This window comes from Brienomyrus brachyistius, chromosome 5 (genome assembly GCF_023856365.1).
Source record: "Brienomyrus brachyistius isolate T26 chromosome 5, BBRACH_0.4, whole genome shotgun sequence".
NCBI lineage: Eukaryota > Metazoa > Chordata > Actinopteri > Osteoglossiformes > Mormyridae > Brienomyrus > Brienomyrus brachyistius.
The window spans coordinates 6,025,767-6,044,295 of NC_064537.1; the positions used below are offsets into that span (position 1 = coordinate 6,025,767).

Consider the following 18,529-nt stretch of genomic DNA (forward strand, 5'->3'; position numbering starts at 1 on the left):
GTGGTGCAGTGGTTAGCTCTTTTGCCTCACATCTCTGGGACCTGGGTTCGAGTCTCCACCGGGGTCACATGGTGTGTGAGTGTGCCCTGCGATGGGCTGATTGGCCGAGGGGTTATCTCCATATACCATACATTGCCGATAGGGGGCCATATGGTTTGGGTGATAAGGGTTGCCGTTAAACTTTAATAGAATAAAAATACATTACATGTATTTATTTGTGTTATTTTTAATTACGTTTTCAAGGAATAATAAAACATATGGCAGGATGAATGCAAGCTAGTGCATACACGTCCAGCGGGGCCCGTCCGGCCGCAGGCATGGGCTGTTAGGAGTAGGCACAAGCGCCACAGCGTATTTTAAAAGAATGTGGGGATCTGAACGGGCTGGTAGGAGTAGTTGCACGGCACTGGTAATTACACCATATTGGCAACCACTTGAGCCAGGTCATATGACCTACCAGGAAGTTATAAAAGGCTGCCAAGATGGACTCTCATTCTCTTGCTGCTGTGTTTTACAACTGGACATGGGATGGGTTCTTCTTCCCTGTGGGTAAGGAAAAGAGGAGAGGGTTTGTTTGAGAACTTGAATGTTTAATTTTAATTTTACCAGGGTGACTGCTAGCAGCATGTAACTCTTCATGGAGGACGCGGAGGTGACTGGAATTTTATCATTTGACGTGATCCCCTACGGGCTGCTGGACTACAGACATTGAGGCTCTGGTAACTTGGGTTATACTGTGGGATTTAAAAGGGTCTATGTTTCTTTGTTGATTGTTTCTTTGTACCTGTAGTATTGGAACGCTTCCTTTTGGTGTTGCTGTGCTGCGAGGGCATTATGCATTCCTGCAAAGGACCAGAGTAGCTGCTGTTTTAGGCTTATTTGATAGGCTTTTGGTTTTCTTTTTAGTGCCCTGGTTGTTGCTATGGGCTAAGTTGTAACTAATTTTAGTATTGTATTTTGGGCGGTGGACATCGGCCGCTACCCTCCCCTTATGTTTGTACATGGGATCTTTCTGTACAAGGTCGGATCCACACAGGCTTTTGCTCTCTGCTGTTGGGGTGCCACACTGAGCGGACACTGTACTGTTGTGTGTAGTGTTTGTCGTGTTGCATGCTGTGGTTTTGCTCTTTTCTTTGTCACCAGGGGCCTCCTGAGCTGAGAGCTGCGCGTGCCGATCTGACCTTACTATCTGGAGGATAGTCAGCCGCCCCCCAACCCTACCCCCCCAGCAACCTTCTTTGTCTAATAGTTTTTAGATATTTGTAATAAAGTGGATTGGGTTTTATTTTTACATGCCTCTTTGTTATTATCCTTTGCGGGGAGGGTTCGAACTTAGCCACGTTACAGAAGGAACATTAGCAGTTCCTCCTGCCCTTACCAGGAGGTGGCGTAGTCAGAGCAGTGTGGGTATTCTGTGCTTTGGGCACCACAAGAAAGCACCGAAATGTTTTAAAGAAAAACTTTAGCGTTATTTTAAAAGAAAACAATCAAGGAAATAAACCTGTTAATTCTTGTTTAAATAAATTAACGCAAGAGAGTCGGCTCTTTAAAGAAAATACTGTGTGGCTCTATGAGCATGCGCTACATGAGAGCGAGCCAGAGAGGAGAGCGCATGCGCTCATTAACCGCGTTATTTCTTGATTATTGAAATGCTTCGAGCGTTTTACTTTATTATTCACATTGGCAGAAAAGTGCTTCATTACTTAAAAAACGTTATGGTTATAGGGGTTTATTTGAAATAACAGGCGCTCCGCTGGTGTCGCCATTTTGAAACGGGCTGGCCACTTCGGTCTATCATTTGACCGCATTGTTCAAACAGACCTGCCGATTATGGCCGAGCTCTGGGACTCGGTCATTTAGCCTTTTGGCCTATTAAAGTTTGCTGTTAAAATGCTTTCTTCAACCTAACACTGGTAAATACCGCTAAAGTTTTTCTTCTTATTCTTTAAGCATGTTGATTAAATGTAACGAGTTGAAGTGCTTTCTTTTAAAACGACGTGCTGTATGTTGGTTTCACTTGTGCTTGTTTAAACTCGGCATTTGCTCTTTTGCTTCTTTCGGGCATGTTTGTACTTGTTTAAATTCCGCCTGCTTTTCTTTTAAAATAACACTAAAGTTCTTTAAAACATTTTGGTGCTTTTAAAATACGCCGTGGCGCTTGTGCCGCCTACTAACACTACATGGCTGCGGCCGGACGGGTCCCCGCTGGACGTGTATCTTACATTCGTCCCGTTTGTTTTATTCCTTAAACGTAATTAAAAATACAATATGAATACATGTAATGTATTTTCATTCTATTAAAGTTCAAAGGCAAGGGGCCATACTTTATTAAGTACGCACGAAAGGGGAAGGGGTCTAAAAATTTGACCGAATTTTGCGTGCGTATGCTGGGGGGGGGGGGTGAACCAATTTGAGAAATTTCAAATGTAAGCGTTTCGTTCCCGATACCTGACCTGCTGGATTGCATTCCATACGTGCATATAACTCAAAATGCAACATGAGATTTTTAAGACGATCGGACTGTTTAAACAATATCTCATAAATTATCTAAAAAAAATACAGGTTGGCAATGCACCACGGACCTCCGAAATATCTGGTTTAGAAGGTGCTATAACATTATGGAAATGGCGACCCATTTAGTTTTATTTGAAAGTGATTTTATTACGGTAAATCTCATGACATCCCATCTCATTTGTTATCCCTAAAGTTAACAGGAACGTTTGTAGTTCCAAAAAGCAGTGCATAAGTCGACTGACGATCGCCCGTGCGTACGTACGCGGGGGGGTCAACTACCCAGCGCACGTGTGCTTACGGGGGATGGGGGTTACAAAAATCGGTAAAATGTGCGTACGTACTAAAAGTATGGCCCCAACCCTTATCACCCAAACCATATGCCCCCCTATCGGCAACACGTGTAATAGACTTTTGGAATATTCCTGACACCTACTCACATTCAAATGAAAACACCTGTCTCTTCTTCGTTTTTAATGCTTTATTTACAAGAATTTACATATTTAAATAGAACTTTGACTATCAGTACTATGTTCTCATCCACTATTGGCATATTCATCTTGCATCATCTCCTCCATTGCCTTGCCTTGTACTCCTCCATTGCCTTATACTCCTCCTCAATTGCCTTATTCTCCTCCTCCATTGCCTTTCTCTCCTCCTCCTCCCTTGCCTTGTACGCCTCCTCCATTGCCTTGTTCTCCTCCTCCATTGCCTTTCTCTCCTCCTCCTCCCTTGCCTTGTACTCCTTCACCATTGCCTTGTACGCCTCCTCCATTGCCTTGTTCTCCTCCTCCATTGCCTTTCTCTCCTCCTCCTCCCTTGCCTTGTACTCCTTCACCATTGCCTTGTTCTCCTCCATTGCCTTGCTCTCCTCCTCCTCCCTTGCCTTGTACTCCTTCACCATTGCCTTGTACTCCTCCTCCATTGCCTTGCTCTCCTCCTCCTCCATTGCCTTGCTCTCCTCCTCCTCCCTTGCCTTGTACTCCTTCACCATTGCCTTGCACTCCTCCATTGCCTTGCTGTCCTCCTCCTCCCTTGCCTTGTACTCCTTCACTATTGCCTTATACTCCTTCACCATTGCCTTGTACTCTTTCACTGTTGCCTTGTACTCCTTCTCCATTGCCTTGCACTCCTCCTCCATTGCCTTGCACTCCTCCTCCATTGCCTTGCACTCCTCCATTGCCTTGCACTCCTCCTCCTCCCTTGCTTTGTACTCCTTAACCATTGCCTCCTCCACCACCACTGCTTGGCTGTCCACCACCACTGCCTGGCTCTCCTCCTCCACCACCACTGCCTGGCTCTCCTCCTCCACCACCACTGCCTGGCTCTCCTCCTCCTCCTCCACCACTGCCGGGCTCTCCTCCTCCTCCCTTGCCTTGTACTCCTCCTCCATTGCCTTGTACTCCTCCTCCATTGCCTTTCTCTCCTCCTCCTCCCTTGCCTTGTACTCCTTCACCATTGCCTTGTACTCTTCCTCCATTGCCTTGTTCTCCTCCTCCATTGCCTTGTTCTCCTCCTCCATTGCCTTGCTCTCCTCCTCCATTGCCTTGCACTCCTCCACCAATCCCTTGCACTCCTCCTCTATTGCCTTGTACTCCTCCTCTATTGCCTTGTACTCCTCCATTATTGCCTTGCACTCCTCCACCAATCCCTTGCACTCCTCCTCCATTGCCTTGTACTCCTCCTTCATTGCCTTGCACTCCACCACCACTGCCTGGCTCTCCTCCTCCTCCACCTCTGACTGGCTCTCCTCCTCCACCACCCTTGCCTGGCTCTCCTCCTCCACCACCCTTGCCTGACTCTCCTCTTCCACCACCCTTGCCTGGCTCTCCTCTTCCTCCACCCTTGCCTGGCTCTCCTCCTCCACCACCCTTGCCTGGCTCTCCTCTTCCACCACCCTTGCCTGGCTCTCCTCTTCCTCCACCCTTGCCTGGCTCTCCTCCTCCACCACCATTGCCTGGCTCTCCACCACCATTGCCTTTTTTCCTTTCCCTTTTTTTGAAAAAAACTTCTTTATCCAGGATATCTTTTTTTTCCCTCCATTTTCCTTCCTTTCTTTAGCTTCCCCAGCATCGTTTGGTACCGCTGGCAGCCTAAAGCAGTTCAGAGTAAAACACTTCATTTTGAGATGTGTCTCGCTCGATGTCTGATTTGTTTTGAAGTGGTATTAGTGCCTACAGCTCAGTTTATACCTTCAGAATGATAACATCAGAGTTGTCACGGTAACATTCTGTTCTAGAATTCTATTTGAAAAACAACTATAGGTGCCATATTTGGTCAGTGGTTCATTTTTTTTAATTCTTTGCATTTTTAATATGCTTTATTCAGCTCATATTCTACAGCATATATTGTATGAATTTCCATATTTATCTTAATTAGGTTACGCGCAGATAATATTCTGTACTTGCAAACAATGCAGAAACCTACCAAACATTGCCGGGCCGTTCCTGTGCTCACAGAGCGTAGTGAGCTTTACTTTACTCAGGAAGAGGACAGGCTCACATTTTCTGACCGTGGCCATGCCTTGTGAAAGGTGCTGAACTTAGTGATGAGACAGTTAATACCGAGATTCTGGAGATCGCCTCCTCAAAGTGAGGCCCAGCGACTTCAAGCTGGGAATCAGGGCTTGCTAAGTTTATGCAATATCACGTGACCGATGACTTCCGATTCATCCTGAGGTGTAAGAGGCTTTGAATCCTGTTGGCTCTTCAAAACTTTTATATGAGTGAGATGATTCTGATTAGCAATGGTAGTGGGGGCCAGTTTAACCAAGGAACCAGCCGTCAGGTGATGGGTCACAGCAAGGAGGGGTATGAAGTTGGGTATCAGTGTTTGGGTACATTTAGTGGAGGTGAGATAAAACATTTGGTAAGGTTTAGCACCGTCTGTAATGTCCCTGCATTGTAGACAGAGCTTTCTGGATAGATTCTGGACACACACACCCCTGTATTGGACAAATGAAATCAGATAATTGATGGATTGCAGTGTTTTTCATGTTTTCATGAGTGGAAGTGAACTTTTACAGAACTGAGTATTTGATTAAAATCCATTTTTGATTAATCTCATTGCCTGTAATTTTGCCCCTTATTTTGAGTTGTTTTAAATGCTGCACTGTTCTGTTGCAAATGGTAGGTCCCTCTGAATCCCATCTTCGCTTTTCTCCACCTCATGTTATTCACAGGTATCTGACTCTTGAATCTGGCTGAAATGATCCCAGTCGATTTTCCAAACTCCGCCTTTTCTATTTGGCCGAATGCACAGCCTGGATCCAAACTGCCTTCCTTCCCAGTTGGACTAACAGTTGGCTCCACCTGACACTTTATACCATTTAAACCTCAGCTGATCACAGAACTTATTGCAGGATGTGCGTTTATTCCTCTCCATGTGTAGTGGGGCTGCCTTGCCTAACCCCTATAGTAAGGAGAAGGTCATAAACTTGTGGTCTTATGTTTTATTAATTATGAAATGGGTAAGAAATGAGCAGCAGGACAATATAGAGCTAAAAGGTGCGATTTTTCTAGCACTGCGATGTAATCCAAGGAGAAAGGCAGCACTGACTTGCTGAATGTAATTTCTGTGGCAAAAAGATGGTGATATTGATGGCAAGCGGTCTTTTTATGAAACTCAAATGTAACTCTGTCAAAGTACAATTTTACCAGGGTCCCTGAATTCGCTTGAGACGCTCTGTTAAAATAACCCCCCAGAAGACAGAATGAAGCTGTAATTCATACAGGTGGCAAAACTAAAATGTCTCTTGGTAATTTCATCAGGGCGGTGATGGAATTACAAATGTGCATGTTTTCGGCGAGTGATGGATGAGGTGATATGAAACATGCAGTTGTCTGTAATCGCTGCAGCTTCGGGGAAAAGACTAGCATCCCTTTAAAATTCATTACATTAGGATGGCAGGCAGAGGTCACTGCAGTTTGGACGTGCCAGGAACAGAGGAATAAAGCCAAGTAGAATGTATGGAACTTGCAGTCTGTAATATGTCATAGAGTAAGGCATAACTAAACGCACTGCTGAGCGTAGAGGATTTCAGTAGTATAATGCTAATCCCTACTATATACACGCCATATACGATACACATTTTATATACATTTTATTATGTATACATATTTTATATACAGCTCTGGAAACAAGAGACCGCATGTTAGAAAGGCTCTTGTAGCTTTAAGGAACACCGGTAAGTGCAAAGGACTGTGGGCGCATGCGTGACGAGAGCGCGCGGGAGAGCCTGCAGGAATAGGCAGCACGTCGGCGAGCTGCAGTTTATGTGTAGTTAGTTTAGTTGTTCCTGGCAGTAAATAGAGTCACTGACTAATGTAAGTACTAAGTTTATTGATTATGAGTGATAAGTGACGCTGTACTAATTTAGTTTACTTAATTGCGCGGCTAGGTTAACGTGACCTAGCTTGCGTACTGTTATAATTATCGCTGACGAGTGTTCCGTTGTATACCTCGGAAAAATATTTGCGTTTATTTCCCGCCCAATCATTCCCTCTAATACGAATTGCTGCTAATGTAATGTATTGTTGTGGGTATAGCCCAACTGTTAAGGCGATATGGTAAAATTATGCATTATGTTAGTGTATTATGGTAATAACCATTGTAAGCACTGTGGTAATTTGTTTTTCCTGTTTATTTGTTATAGAACCATACATAAATACAAACCTACTTACCAACCCACTTCGTCTGAGTGTGCATCCAACTGACCTCTAATAAGATAAGCCAGGGTACAACTAATTGCTCCCCCCTCCTGATTGAGAACATGTATCTGGTGAAATACGGTTAGCAGCCCCCCCCCCCCCCGAATCATGTTTATCCTGAATCGTGACTGATATCCCACAGCGAGTACTACCCTCCTGCAGCAACCCCTTACAGTTTCCCAGGGGAGTGTGGCCCCCCTTTCCCTCACCGCATCAAATTTTTCAGTTTCACTCATTTCTCAGTTTATGGATTAGGGGTATGAGCCCGTGTAAAATACACATTTTTTTTTGCAAACTCCAGCCTGGCTCTTCCCTGCTTCTCATTGATGAAGGGCTTCTTCCTTGCTTAATGGGTCTTCACCACTGCTTCTAGGACAGTGATTCCCAACCGGGGGTACGCGTACCCCTAGTGGTACGCGAGCACATTACAGGGGGTACGTGGAAAAAATTTTTATATTTAATTTCCCTGATGATGGGTAAATATTATCAGCCATTCCATTAGCTGTGCCCTGGTATAGAAAGAAAATCTATCTGGGATGTGTTGCTTAATGAATAACAAACCCAGCTTTTATCAATGAAAAGAGCAAAAAAAGACATAAACAACAACTACATGACGGAAAGACTAGAGCAGGGCTGTGCATCTGCACGACGCTCCGCTACCGACAGAGGGCATGAGAGAAAGTACAAGACAGACAAAAGTCACTGACGGGTCAAAGCAGCCACAGTCAAATATGGATAAATGGCTGAAACGTCCCGTTGCTCTGGATCCAGGAGAGGGTTCAGCAGACCCCAAGACACGCAAAATAGAAACCAAACGTAAACCTAGGCAGTACAATGACAATTATATTTTCTTCGGGTTCACTTCTACGTCTGCGGACCTGCCACAGCCTCAGTGCTTCTTTTGCGGGGAAATCCTAGCAAATAGCGCAATGAAGCCGGCCCATTTACAACGACATCAGAGCACCAAACACTCGGGAAGTATCGGTAAAACAGAGGCTTTTTACAAACGAAAGTTATCGGAATTTAGGTCAGGTCAGACTGTAATGATGAAAGCTACGTCTGTATCAAGCAAAGCACTGGAGGCATCATACGCCGTATCCCTGCTTGTGGCTAAGTCAAAAAAGCCACACTCAATTGTCGAAGAGCTCATTCTCCCTGCAGCTAGTGTTATGGCTGAAATTATGATTGACAAGAAAGCAGCTGACACACTAAAAAAAGTCCCCCTGTCGAACAACACTGTGTCCCGTCGGATCAACAATATGTCAGTTAATATTATTGGACAAGTGGTGAAGAAAATAAAACAAGCCGGTCAGTTCGCTTTGCAGCTGGATGAAATGACAGATGTGAGTGGAGATGCTCAGCTCCTGGCTTTCGTTCGTTACAAAGATGTGTCGGACATAAATGAGCATATTTTATTTTGTAAAAAGCTGCCAGGAAAGACAACCGGAGGAGAAATGTTCCAGGTTATAGACAGCTTTTTCAAAGAACATGATCTGCAGTGGAATACATGCAGCCACGTCTGTACTGATGGTGCGGCTGCGATGACGGGAAGCGGGAAGGGACTGTTCGGACACATCAAAAAGGTAAACAACGACATTAAATGGATGCACTGTATTATTCATCGTGAAGCACTCGCTAGTAAGAGGGTTTGTCCTGATTTATGTGCTGTTATGGATGATGCTGTGAAGATGATAAACTTCATCCAATCCCGACCACTGAATCATAGACTGTTTGAAACTCTCTGTCATGAGAATGGCGCAGAGCACGAACAGCTATTGCTCCACACAGACGTGCGCTGGCTTTCACGCGGAAAAACGCTCCTGAGACTCTATGAGCTTCGCAATGAAGTTTTTATGTTCCTCAAGGAGCATCTGCATCCTCTTGCTGTGGTGTTTGAGGATGCAAACTGGGTGGCACGCCTTGCATATCTCGTTGATGTGTTGACCTAACTTAACGAGCTCAACCAATCACTTCAGGGGAAGGAGTCACACATCCTTAAAATGTATGACAGAGTGAAAGGATTCACTAAGAAGCTCGAACTATGGGAGAGGAAATGTGATGAGGGAGATGTGAGCCGTTTCCCACTACTTGATGCCCATCTTGCCACCACTGATGTTGCCCGGGGTCCAGTGGTCAAACTGGTGAAAGCACATCTGTCCAAACTCAGCATGTATTTTAGCCAGTATTTTCAGGACATTGAAAAAAATTCAGAAAGACTGGACTGGGTGAGGGACCCATTCATTGTGAGTGAGAGCAGCAGCAACCTTCATGCAAGGCTGCAGGAGCATCTCATGGATTTGTCATCTGACCGTGGGCTGAAAATAGCATTTGCTGAGAAGACATTGACTGAGGTTTGCATGTTCTCCCCATGTCGTCGTGGGGTTTCCTCCGGGTACTCCGGTTTCCCCCCACAGTCCAAAAACATGCTGGGGCTAATTGGAGTTGCTGAATTGCCCGTAGGTGTGTGTGTGTGAGTGGATGGTGTGTGAGTGTGCCCTGCGATGGGCTGGCCCCCCATCCTGGGTTGTTCCCTGCCTCGTGCCCATTGATTCTGGGATAGGCTCCGGACCCCCCGCGACCCAATAGGATAAGCGGTTTGGAAAATGGATGGATGGATGGACATTGACTGAGTTTTGGTGTGATGTGGAGAAGGAATATCCTGAACTGGGAAAACATGCACTGTTTGAACTTTTACCTTTTGGTTCTACCTATATGTGTGAGGTGACCTTCTCAGCTTTGACACACATCAAAACCAAGCAGAGGAATAGACTGGATGTGGAGAACAGCCTGGTAACAGCTGTTTCCACACTGCCCCCAGATCTATCAGAGCTTATCAAAGATAAGCAAGCTCAGGTGTCTCATTAAACTAAACTAAGTTGAATGATGAAAACAAAGTAAAACTGATATGGTTATTTATTTTAGTGTTTTGCTCCTGATGTTCTAAGTTTAAATGTCTGTTTAAAGGGGACTCATTCAGCTTTTGTTATAACAAAGGGAGGTTTCTTTACTTTTTTTTAAATTTAGTATTTATTTTCAGATTTATCATTCACTTTCGTGGCAACATATATATTTATGTTAAATTTAAACTGAAAAGAATAAAATGCCCAATAATTAAATGTTCAAGTTATGGAGATTTAATAAAATGTTTTAAATTTGATAATCAGTTGTACGTTCTACTTTTATTGAATCATCAACACATTTGACAAAGGGGGTACTTGTGGTATGAGAAAATCTCTCAGGGGGTACACAATTCAAAAAAGGTTGGGAAACACTGTTCTAGGAGCCTGTCCTACCAGTACACTTCACACTTAATGTTTTCTATTCCTTTTGAAGGTCACTTGAGGTCATCCTCCGATTTGTTAGACACTGACGGATAAGTTGATGGTCATCTGTGGCATTAGAAGGTTACTTCTGCCCACTACCTGGCTGGTTTTTGATTTTTCCCAGTGTCTCCTGCTTCTTCACCCTGTTCTTGTGTACTGCAGTCTTAGAAACTCATGAGCATGGAAGCAGCCTGCCTCACAGTGTAGCCTTCTGCCAGCAGAACCAGGATTAAACCAGAATTTAACAATGCAGATTTTAAAAAAGTATATAGAGTGGTCTCTTAATGTTTTACAGAGCTGTGTATTGTTTATATGTATTTATTTTATGTTATAGCTGCATGTTTGAACCTGAGACCAGTTTTGAAATGCAATCTGTTTCAGAATACTACATTCACACCCCCAATGCCTTCATATCCCAAATACTGCATCATGAAAGGTGAAAATTGGTAGGTTTATGCTGGTGAAATAATGAAGATAGATGCTGCTGCTTTTAAATCATTCACAAGGTTGTTTATTGAAATGGTTTATTGAAAGGCATCTAACAATTTGAAACACATATGGAGATATAATAGACATTCGCCTCAGAATTATATTTCTGGTATGTAATTTTATCTTTAAAGTGACCTTATTAAATTTGTTCCCCGAAGTAATAATTTCATCCCACACCCTGAGGGCTTTTGCACGCTGGTTATATGTGCTGTTAGTATGCTAACAGCATTTTCTACCCAGGGAGTCTGATCGAAAACCAAAATCAAGCTGCTGCTGTGAGCTCCTGCTGAGCACCCTGCTTGGAGGCATGTAGACTCGACGGACGCTACGGAGTGTTCCAGTGACCGCCCACTAATACATATCTGCATCATATATGTGGGAATGATGAGATTCCTCCCATTGTTCAGCTTAATCTTAATCATTAACAATTGTTTGTTTATAAGTAAATGAATTTTCTCTCTGTGTTCTTCCTATCACGTTCCCTTGGGGTGTATCGTATTACATTTTTAAATGTTTTAATGACATATAGTTTTAGGAACATCAGCACCTGCACTGTAGTATTCAATTTATTTTATATAGCGCCTTTTAATAAAGAAAGCCAGAAGACAATGGAGGAGAGGAACCAAAAGCTCCCAAGTAAGGAGAAAAAAAACCTCTGGGGGTCCAAGATCAACTGTCTGCCGAACCCCCCTGGGAAAACTAACATTACCGAAAACAGAAAAGAGTGGACATGCTTGTGAAAAGAGAGATTTATGCTGGGATTAAGAATGAAGACAAAGTCCATCAATGAGTCCATTCTCCACGTTGGGCTGTGCCAGGTGGCACTGAAGGCTGCACCCACGGTGATATATTTGGTATGACCCATTCGTGATGTCACCCCTCCATGGGACTGACCCAGGACTCCAGCTCAGATGCTGCCCACTTCGGGCTCCACCCAGACATGTGGGAAGGCAGAGAGTATGGATGGTCAGAACATGTGTTAACACATAAACGGACAAGCATAGTAGATAAAAATGACATGTACAGCAGCACCAGCAGCCATAGTTATGGTGCGGTAGGTCGTGGGCAAGATAAACTGAAGTAATGGGTCTTAAAGGCCGAGAATGAATCGGCATCCCGAACATAGGCTGGTAAACCATTCCACAAGTATCACTCCTACAGTAGTTTGTAAATCTTCCGGAACATCAGCACCTGCACTGTAGTATCACTCCTCCTGTCCTTTAATACTACAAAGGGCATTTCATACTCCACCCCTGTGCAAATGAGTCCCTGTTTCCTTCCTCCCTCCTCATTTAAACAGCACATTGTTGACTCTCTTTAAACCCTCAGTAGTTCCTAAGGAACACGGTGAAGAGCAGCTCACAGCAGATCATCTTCAGCACCGACCATGATCTCTGTGTCTCTGCTGCTGCTGGCAGCTGCATCCTGTGAGTCTCTGTGTTTCTTCAAAAAGAACAAAGATCAACAGAACAACAGAAGAGTGAATAAAGAACCAGCAGTGATGTATGTTAATGATATTGTCTGTTTCACACTCATATGTACTTTGCTTTCTTCTTGATTACAGGTGTTCACTGTAATGTTCAACTCTCACAGCCAGGATCTATGACAGTGAGACCAGGAGAGTCTCTGACCATCTCCTGTAAAGTCTCTGGTTATTCACTGACTGACAGCAGCTATGCTACACTCTGGATCCGACAGCCTGTGGGGAAAGAGCTGGAGTGGGTTTGTGGTATATGGTCTGGTGGAAACACTTATTTCAAGGATTCACTTAAGAATAAATTCACCATCTCCAGAGACACCTCCAGCAGCACAGTGTCCTTACAGGGGAGGAGCCTGCAGACTGAAGACACAGCTGTGTACTACTGTGCACGACAATCACAGCGAGAGAATGTAATGGGAGAGTGATACAAAAACTGATTCATAAGAGATGAGACACGATAATACTAGTAATTGACTTTCCGTCATTTTACCCACAAATTTATTTTTTTTACATGTTTATACTGTATTACTTTATGTCATCTGCCACTTGTGTTGAATTTCTCTTCTTTCTAAACACTTCCACTTTGCAATAATACCACATACAGCTGACTGTGGAGTATCTAGCAGGGAAGAAATTCACAGCCTGACTTATTACAAAGTTGGCATCCTGTGACAGTATCACGCCTGAATTCACTGAGCTCTTCAGAACATCCCATTCCTTCCCAGAAGTTTGTAAACCTGACTGTATGACTAAGCGCTTGATGTTATACAGCTGTGGCAATGAGCCTGAAGAAAAGACCTGAATTCAGTGATTAAGACGACTGTCTCAATACGTCCATATAGTGTGTGTCAAATCCTCCATAACAGCAGATACTATTAATCAGTAATCTGCCCTATAATAATGAAAATGATGCTGATGTAAGGCTCTGCTCCCCCCGCTACCCTGAATTGGACAAGAGGCTACAGAAAGTGGATGGATGGATTTATGTTCATGTATAATATAATTTATCTATAAAAAGACTTACATTTGACAATGATTTTTAATGACTGAGGATTCAAACGTTTTGAGGCTCCCTGACATTTGACTTTTCATTTCTTTTTAAAGTAATGAGTTTACAGGGTGTGTGAGTCTGAACACTTCTGATGAAGCTACACCCAAGCGGCCAGGACAGGACAACTTAATAACTATGTTTATTGTGAGGGATACTCGGACAGGAAGACACGGATCCAGGAATGCAAGCGTTTTATTGGCGAGATCAGATCGGTGGTACAGGTAGGGAAAAGCAAAGATCATGGTCGGTAATGGAGAGCGGGGGTCGAAAACCAGGAAATCTGTCCTACGAGAAGGCACGGGACAGGACCACACAGGGGAGCGGGAACGGGACGTGCCGGTCTTGGCAGGGGAGTCAGGTCAGGAGCGGTTCTGGGGAAGGAAAGGGGAGCAGGTAAGGAGAACACACCAGGCAGACAGAACATGCGCGGGAACCGGGGAAGACAATAGACAAAGAATCGCTCAGTGTGGCACAAAGACATTCGCCTCAGTACTTCACGTGTGCTGGGGTAAGTTGGTTTCTTTTGTTAATCAGCTGTAACACAGCAACACCCGGTAGGTCCTGCCTGAGTGGGCGTGTCATTTATAGTTTTACAAAATCTTTGCTAAAATCATGACTTTTTTAAAACCTAGACTCAATGTGTATAGAGCCACTCAGCTTACTGTAAATGCCAGGATAAAAAGCCTTAAGATGATGAGAAAAAGAAATTAATTTTGAAAAGTGTTTAATATAATTCCTGTGGTCTATAGAACGGGTTATCCTAGGATTTGGGTTGATACTTTTCTGTAACAAAAAATTCAGATGGGCTGAGAAAAAAAATAAGATGAAGTGTGTGGAATCGCCTGTGGCCTGTGGAAACAGAACGATTATAATCATCAACCTACAAACAATCACTGCAGTTCCAGCAGGAACCACAAGATGTCCTCAGTGTGACAGTAAATGTAGGCAGCAGAGGGACACAAATATCAGACTGAGACCCATTTTAGATAGACTGTAGCAACTGTGTTAAATTTTTTAATGTTAAATTGTGTTTAAAATGTGTAAATTGTGTAATATAGTTGTTATAATTTTAAATATGAATTGCTTCATACTTATATTCCATTTTATTCTGTTAAAAACGGATTAACTGATTTGGTAAAAGAATATAAGAAAACATTTCAACTCTACACAACACACAATAACACAAATTAATTTAATAAAATCTCTTCCCTTTTGCTGTAGCAGCTGTACTGCTTTATAAACTGCTGTTGTGAATCATGCCAAAATGTTGTAATATGGTTCTTATAGTTATTATGAATTCCCTACAAAACCTCTTCAAACAACAAATCTTTATTCGAAACAATAAATTCTTCATTAAAATTCTAAAAGCATATAATGTTGAATCATTGACCATGAAATCCAGCACTACAACGTGTTAACATGAACATAGAGGTATGAATGTAAATAGTTGAACTCTTACAGTATATTTTATTCTATTAAAAACATAGTAAATGACTTGGTAAAAATGTGAGAAAATAATATTTTTACTTTGCACAACACATAATAAAAAAAGTAATTAAATACATGTTATTACCTATTAATGCATTTCATGACATTTAGAAATTTAGGATGAGGTCATAGTGAAATTGGTTTTACTACAAAAATTGAGCGATTATCACTTTTGGAGTGCATTGTCCAAAGATAATGTTTGTATAGTAAGTCTCTGCAGAGCAAATTAATCATGTGATGATTTCCCCCCCAAACCACCCCACGCCCATCAGAGGAGGATCCTGTACAAACCTGCCACAGCTTTTAAAGGAGCCAGTGTCAGTGTGTGACAGAGAGCAGCAGTCACTGGGACTCAGTGTGTACTTTACCTCAGTGCTCCTCCCTCTGTCCTGCAGCCATGAAGCTCCTACCAGCCCTGCTCACCCTCACAGCACTGGCTCTCTCAGGTCCCTGTCTCTCTCCTCTCTGTCTCTCTTTCTCTCTGCATCTTTCTTTGTGCTCATCTAAAAGTTTGCTTTACCTCTTTATTTACAGGTGCGAAGGCTCAGATTGTACTGACTGAGTCTGAACCAGCAGTGAAGAGACCAGGAGAATCACACAGACTGACATGTACAACCTCTGGGTTCACAATCAGTAGCAACTGGATGAGCTGGATCAGACAGGCTCCTGGGAAGGGACTGGAGTGGATCGCTGCCCATGCTAGTGGTAGCACTTACTACTCCCAGTCCTTTCAGGGCAGATTCACCATCTCTGGAGACAACAGCAGGAACCAGGTGTATTTAGAGATGAACAGCCTGAAAGCTGAAGACACGGCTGTGTACTACTGTGCCAGAGAGTCACAGTGGTGGGGGCTGTGGGGAAGCCGTACAAATACTACTTCCTCAAACATGTATTTCAAATATTGCAAATCTTTTGACACACTTTAGGAAAGAACAGGATGGCCAGTGACAGCTGTCGGCCAAACAGGAAAACAGGCAGAACAGATCAAGGCAGAGACTGACCCCGACACATGATGGAGAAAAATGAGAGAGATTAAGTTTTCACACCCATTGTAACAGGCCAGTCTCTTTTAGTTTTTTTAATGGAACTAAATAATGAAGGAACATCATGACAAGTAAATCGTAAGAAATCATAAGAAATAAACCAGCTGGTTTACTGGTTAAATTACGTAACTGTATTGACCCAAGGGAGGAATTCATGAAAACTTCGCTTAAATGTACATGCAAAAAAAACATGAGATTGCTCTGCTGGGTAACAGAACTATTTTATTAAAAAATAAAAATATGTAATGCATATTTTATATAGTGTTTTGAATACATAGGAAGCTTTATAATGGAATTTTACTGGTATAGTTTTATTAACATTTCATGTATTATCCAATGTGCTATTATTTCTTTTTCTTTGAGAAGGCAGGATCAGAGAGCCCCTTGAGCTGTCAGATAAGCGCATTGTGCAGGGGCTGAATGGTGAAATCACTCTATTGACCTGGGGATTTGAACTATCAGCCTTCCGATCTCAAACCGCTGATTCACACACCTCCCCCAATGCTGTCTGTGCAGGTGGAAAGTCTGGGTGTGTTTGTGTTTAAACAGTGTTGCTTATGAATCAAAGCACAAGTGTATTAATATTTCCAGTCTGACATCACTAGTGATGCCCACAGCAGCTCTACTCCTGTGTCCCGTTTAGCCGCCTCAGCTTGGTGCCTCACAGTCGGCGGCTCCAGGCCTCTCAGCACTGAGCACTCAGAGGCTCCCCTGCTGATGAGCAAAGGGCTGGCAGGCAGAAGACCTGCCATGTGGGTGTGTGCAGGTTGGCTGTGACCTTCTGCCTCTGTCTGTGCATCTTGTCGATAAACTCTTAGGTCACTCAGGGTACAAGGCTGGGGGCACTATGGACAGGATGCCAGTTAATCAAAATAAATAAATATAAATAAATGCTAAAAGTATAATGAATGTAGGTGGATATGAGCAGCTGTACAGCCATGAAGTCCATCAGAACGTGTCTCCATATGATCTCCATCTGAGGCCCCACACTGACTTTGACCAGCTGTGTTTGTGCTTTTCTTGCTCACAACCAAATTCCCCAGAGATTCAATATTTCAGTAGGATGTATGAAAGCAACTGTGATGTCATCAGCTACAGAGTAACTGAGGGCTCTCTTCTGTCAGAATGCTTACAGTAACACAGCTACAGTGGGAATGATGAGATCCCACCCTCTATTCATCTTAATCCTTAATATTCACAATTGTTTGTTCATAAGTAAATAAACTTTATGTTTTTTTCTATCCCACGCCCGTGGGCTTTATCATTTTGACTTTTTAAATGTATCAATGATATATAGTCTTGTACAATGTTTATTTCTCTTTTACTGGGTAAAATATTGAAGTGTCCTTATGGTAAAACTTCCTTTTACTATATGTGGCAGGTTTAGTGTGTAAATCTTCCGGAACATCAGCACCTGCACTGTAGTATCACTCCTCCTGTCCTTTAATACTACAAAGATCATTTCATACTCCACCCCTGTGCAAATGAGTCCCTGTTTCCTTCCTCCCTCCTCATTTAAACAGCACATTCTTGACTCTCTTTAAACCCTCAGTAGTTCCTAAGGAACACGGTGAAGAGCAGCTCACAGCAGATCATCTTCAGCACCGACCATGATCTCTGTGTCTCTGCTGCTGCTGGCAGCTGCATCCTGTGAGTCTCTGTGTTTCTTCAAAAAGAACAAAGATCAACAGAACAACAGAAGAGTGAATAAATAACCAGCAGTGATGTATGATGATGATATTGTCTGTTTCACACTCATATGTACTTTGCTTTCTTCTTGATTACAGGTGTTCACTGTAATGTTCAACTCACACAGCCAGGATCTATGACAGTGAGACCAGGAGAGTCTCTGACCATCTCCTGTAAAGTCTCTGGTTATTCACTGACTGACAGCAGCTATGTTACACACTGGATCCGACAACCCGAAGGGAAAGCACTGGAGTGGATAGGATATATTAACAGTGGCGGAGGCACTGGTTACAAAGAGTCTCTTAAGAATAAATTCACCATCTCCAGAGACACCTCCAGCAGAACAGTGTCCTTACAAGGGAGGAGCCTGCAGACTGAAGACACAGCTGTGTACTATTGTGCACGACAATCACAGTGAGAGAATGTAATGGGAGAGTGATACAAAAACTCACTGAGGCCTAATGTGATGCAGGTCTTATGGCTCCCCTGGAGTCTCTAACCAGCAGGCCTGTCCTTTCCCCACCAGACCCGAATACAGCTGTTGGCGGCGGTGACCATGATCCGCCACTTCCGCTGTGATTTCTGTGACCAGCCTTTCACCCTTTGCACTGATCTCGCCACACTGCAGTGGCTCTTGCTGATTAAAGATCCAGAAGGACAGGTGGTGCACTGGATATAGCAGAGCTTCAGTCTTATTCTCTCACAGTAGCCCATCGCGCTGGGGAATGGCACAGCAGTGTGGATGC

General features: G+C 43.4%; 1 protein-coding gene across 1 annotated transcript; it reads left to right on the top strand.

Annotated features, from left to right (window-relative positions):
- The first annotated feature begins 7,204 nt into the window (after positions 1–7,204).
- Positions 7,205–10,765, top strand: LOC125741966 (SCAN domain-containing protein 3-like). The gene is made up of 2 exons (XM_049013556.1): positions 7,205–9,571; positions 9,852–10,765. Exon 1 carries the CDS (start codon positions 7,892–7,894, stop codon positions 9,167–9,169), a length of 1,278 nt encoding a protein of 425 aa, XP_048869513.1. The 5' UTR covers positions 7,205–7,891; the 3' UTR covers positions 9,170–9,571; positions 9,852–10,765.
- The last annotated feature ends 7,764 nt before the right edge of the window (positions 10,766–18,529 follow it).

Bases quoted from the DNA above. Each gene is read 5' to 3' on its own strand.
- LOC125741966 (XM_049013556.1), top strand. From the start codon at position 7,892: ATGAGAGAAAGTACAAGACAGACAAAAGTCACTGACGGGTCAAAGCAG.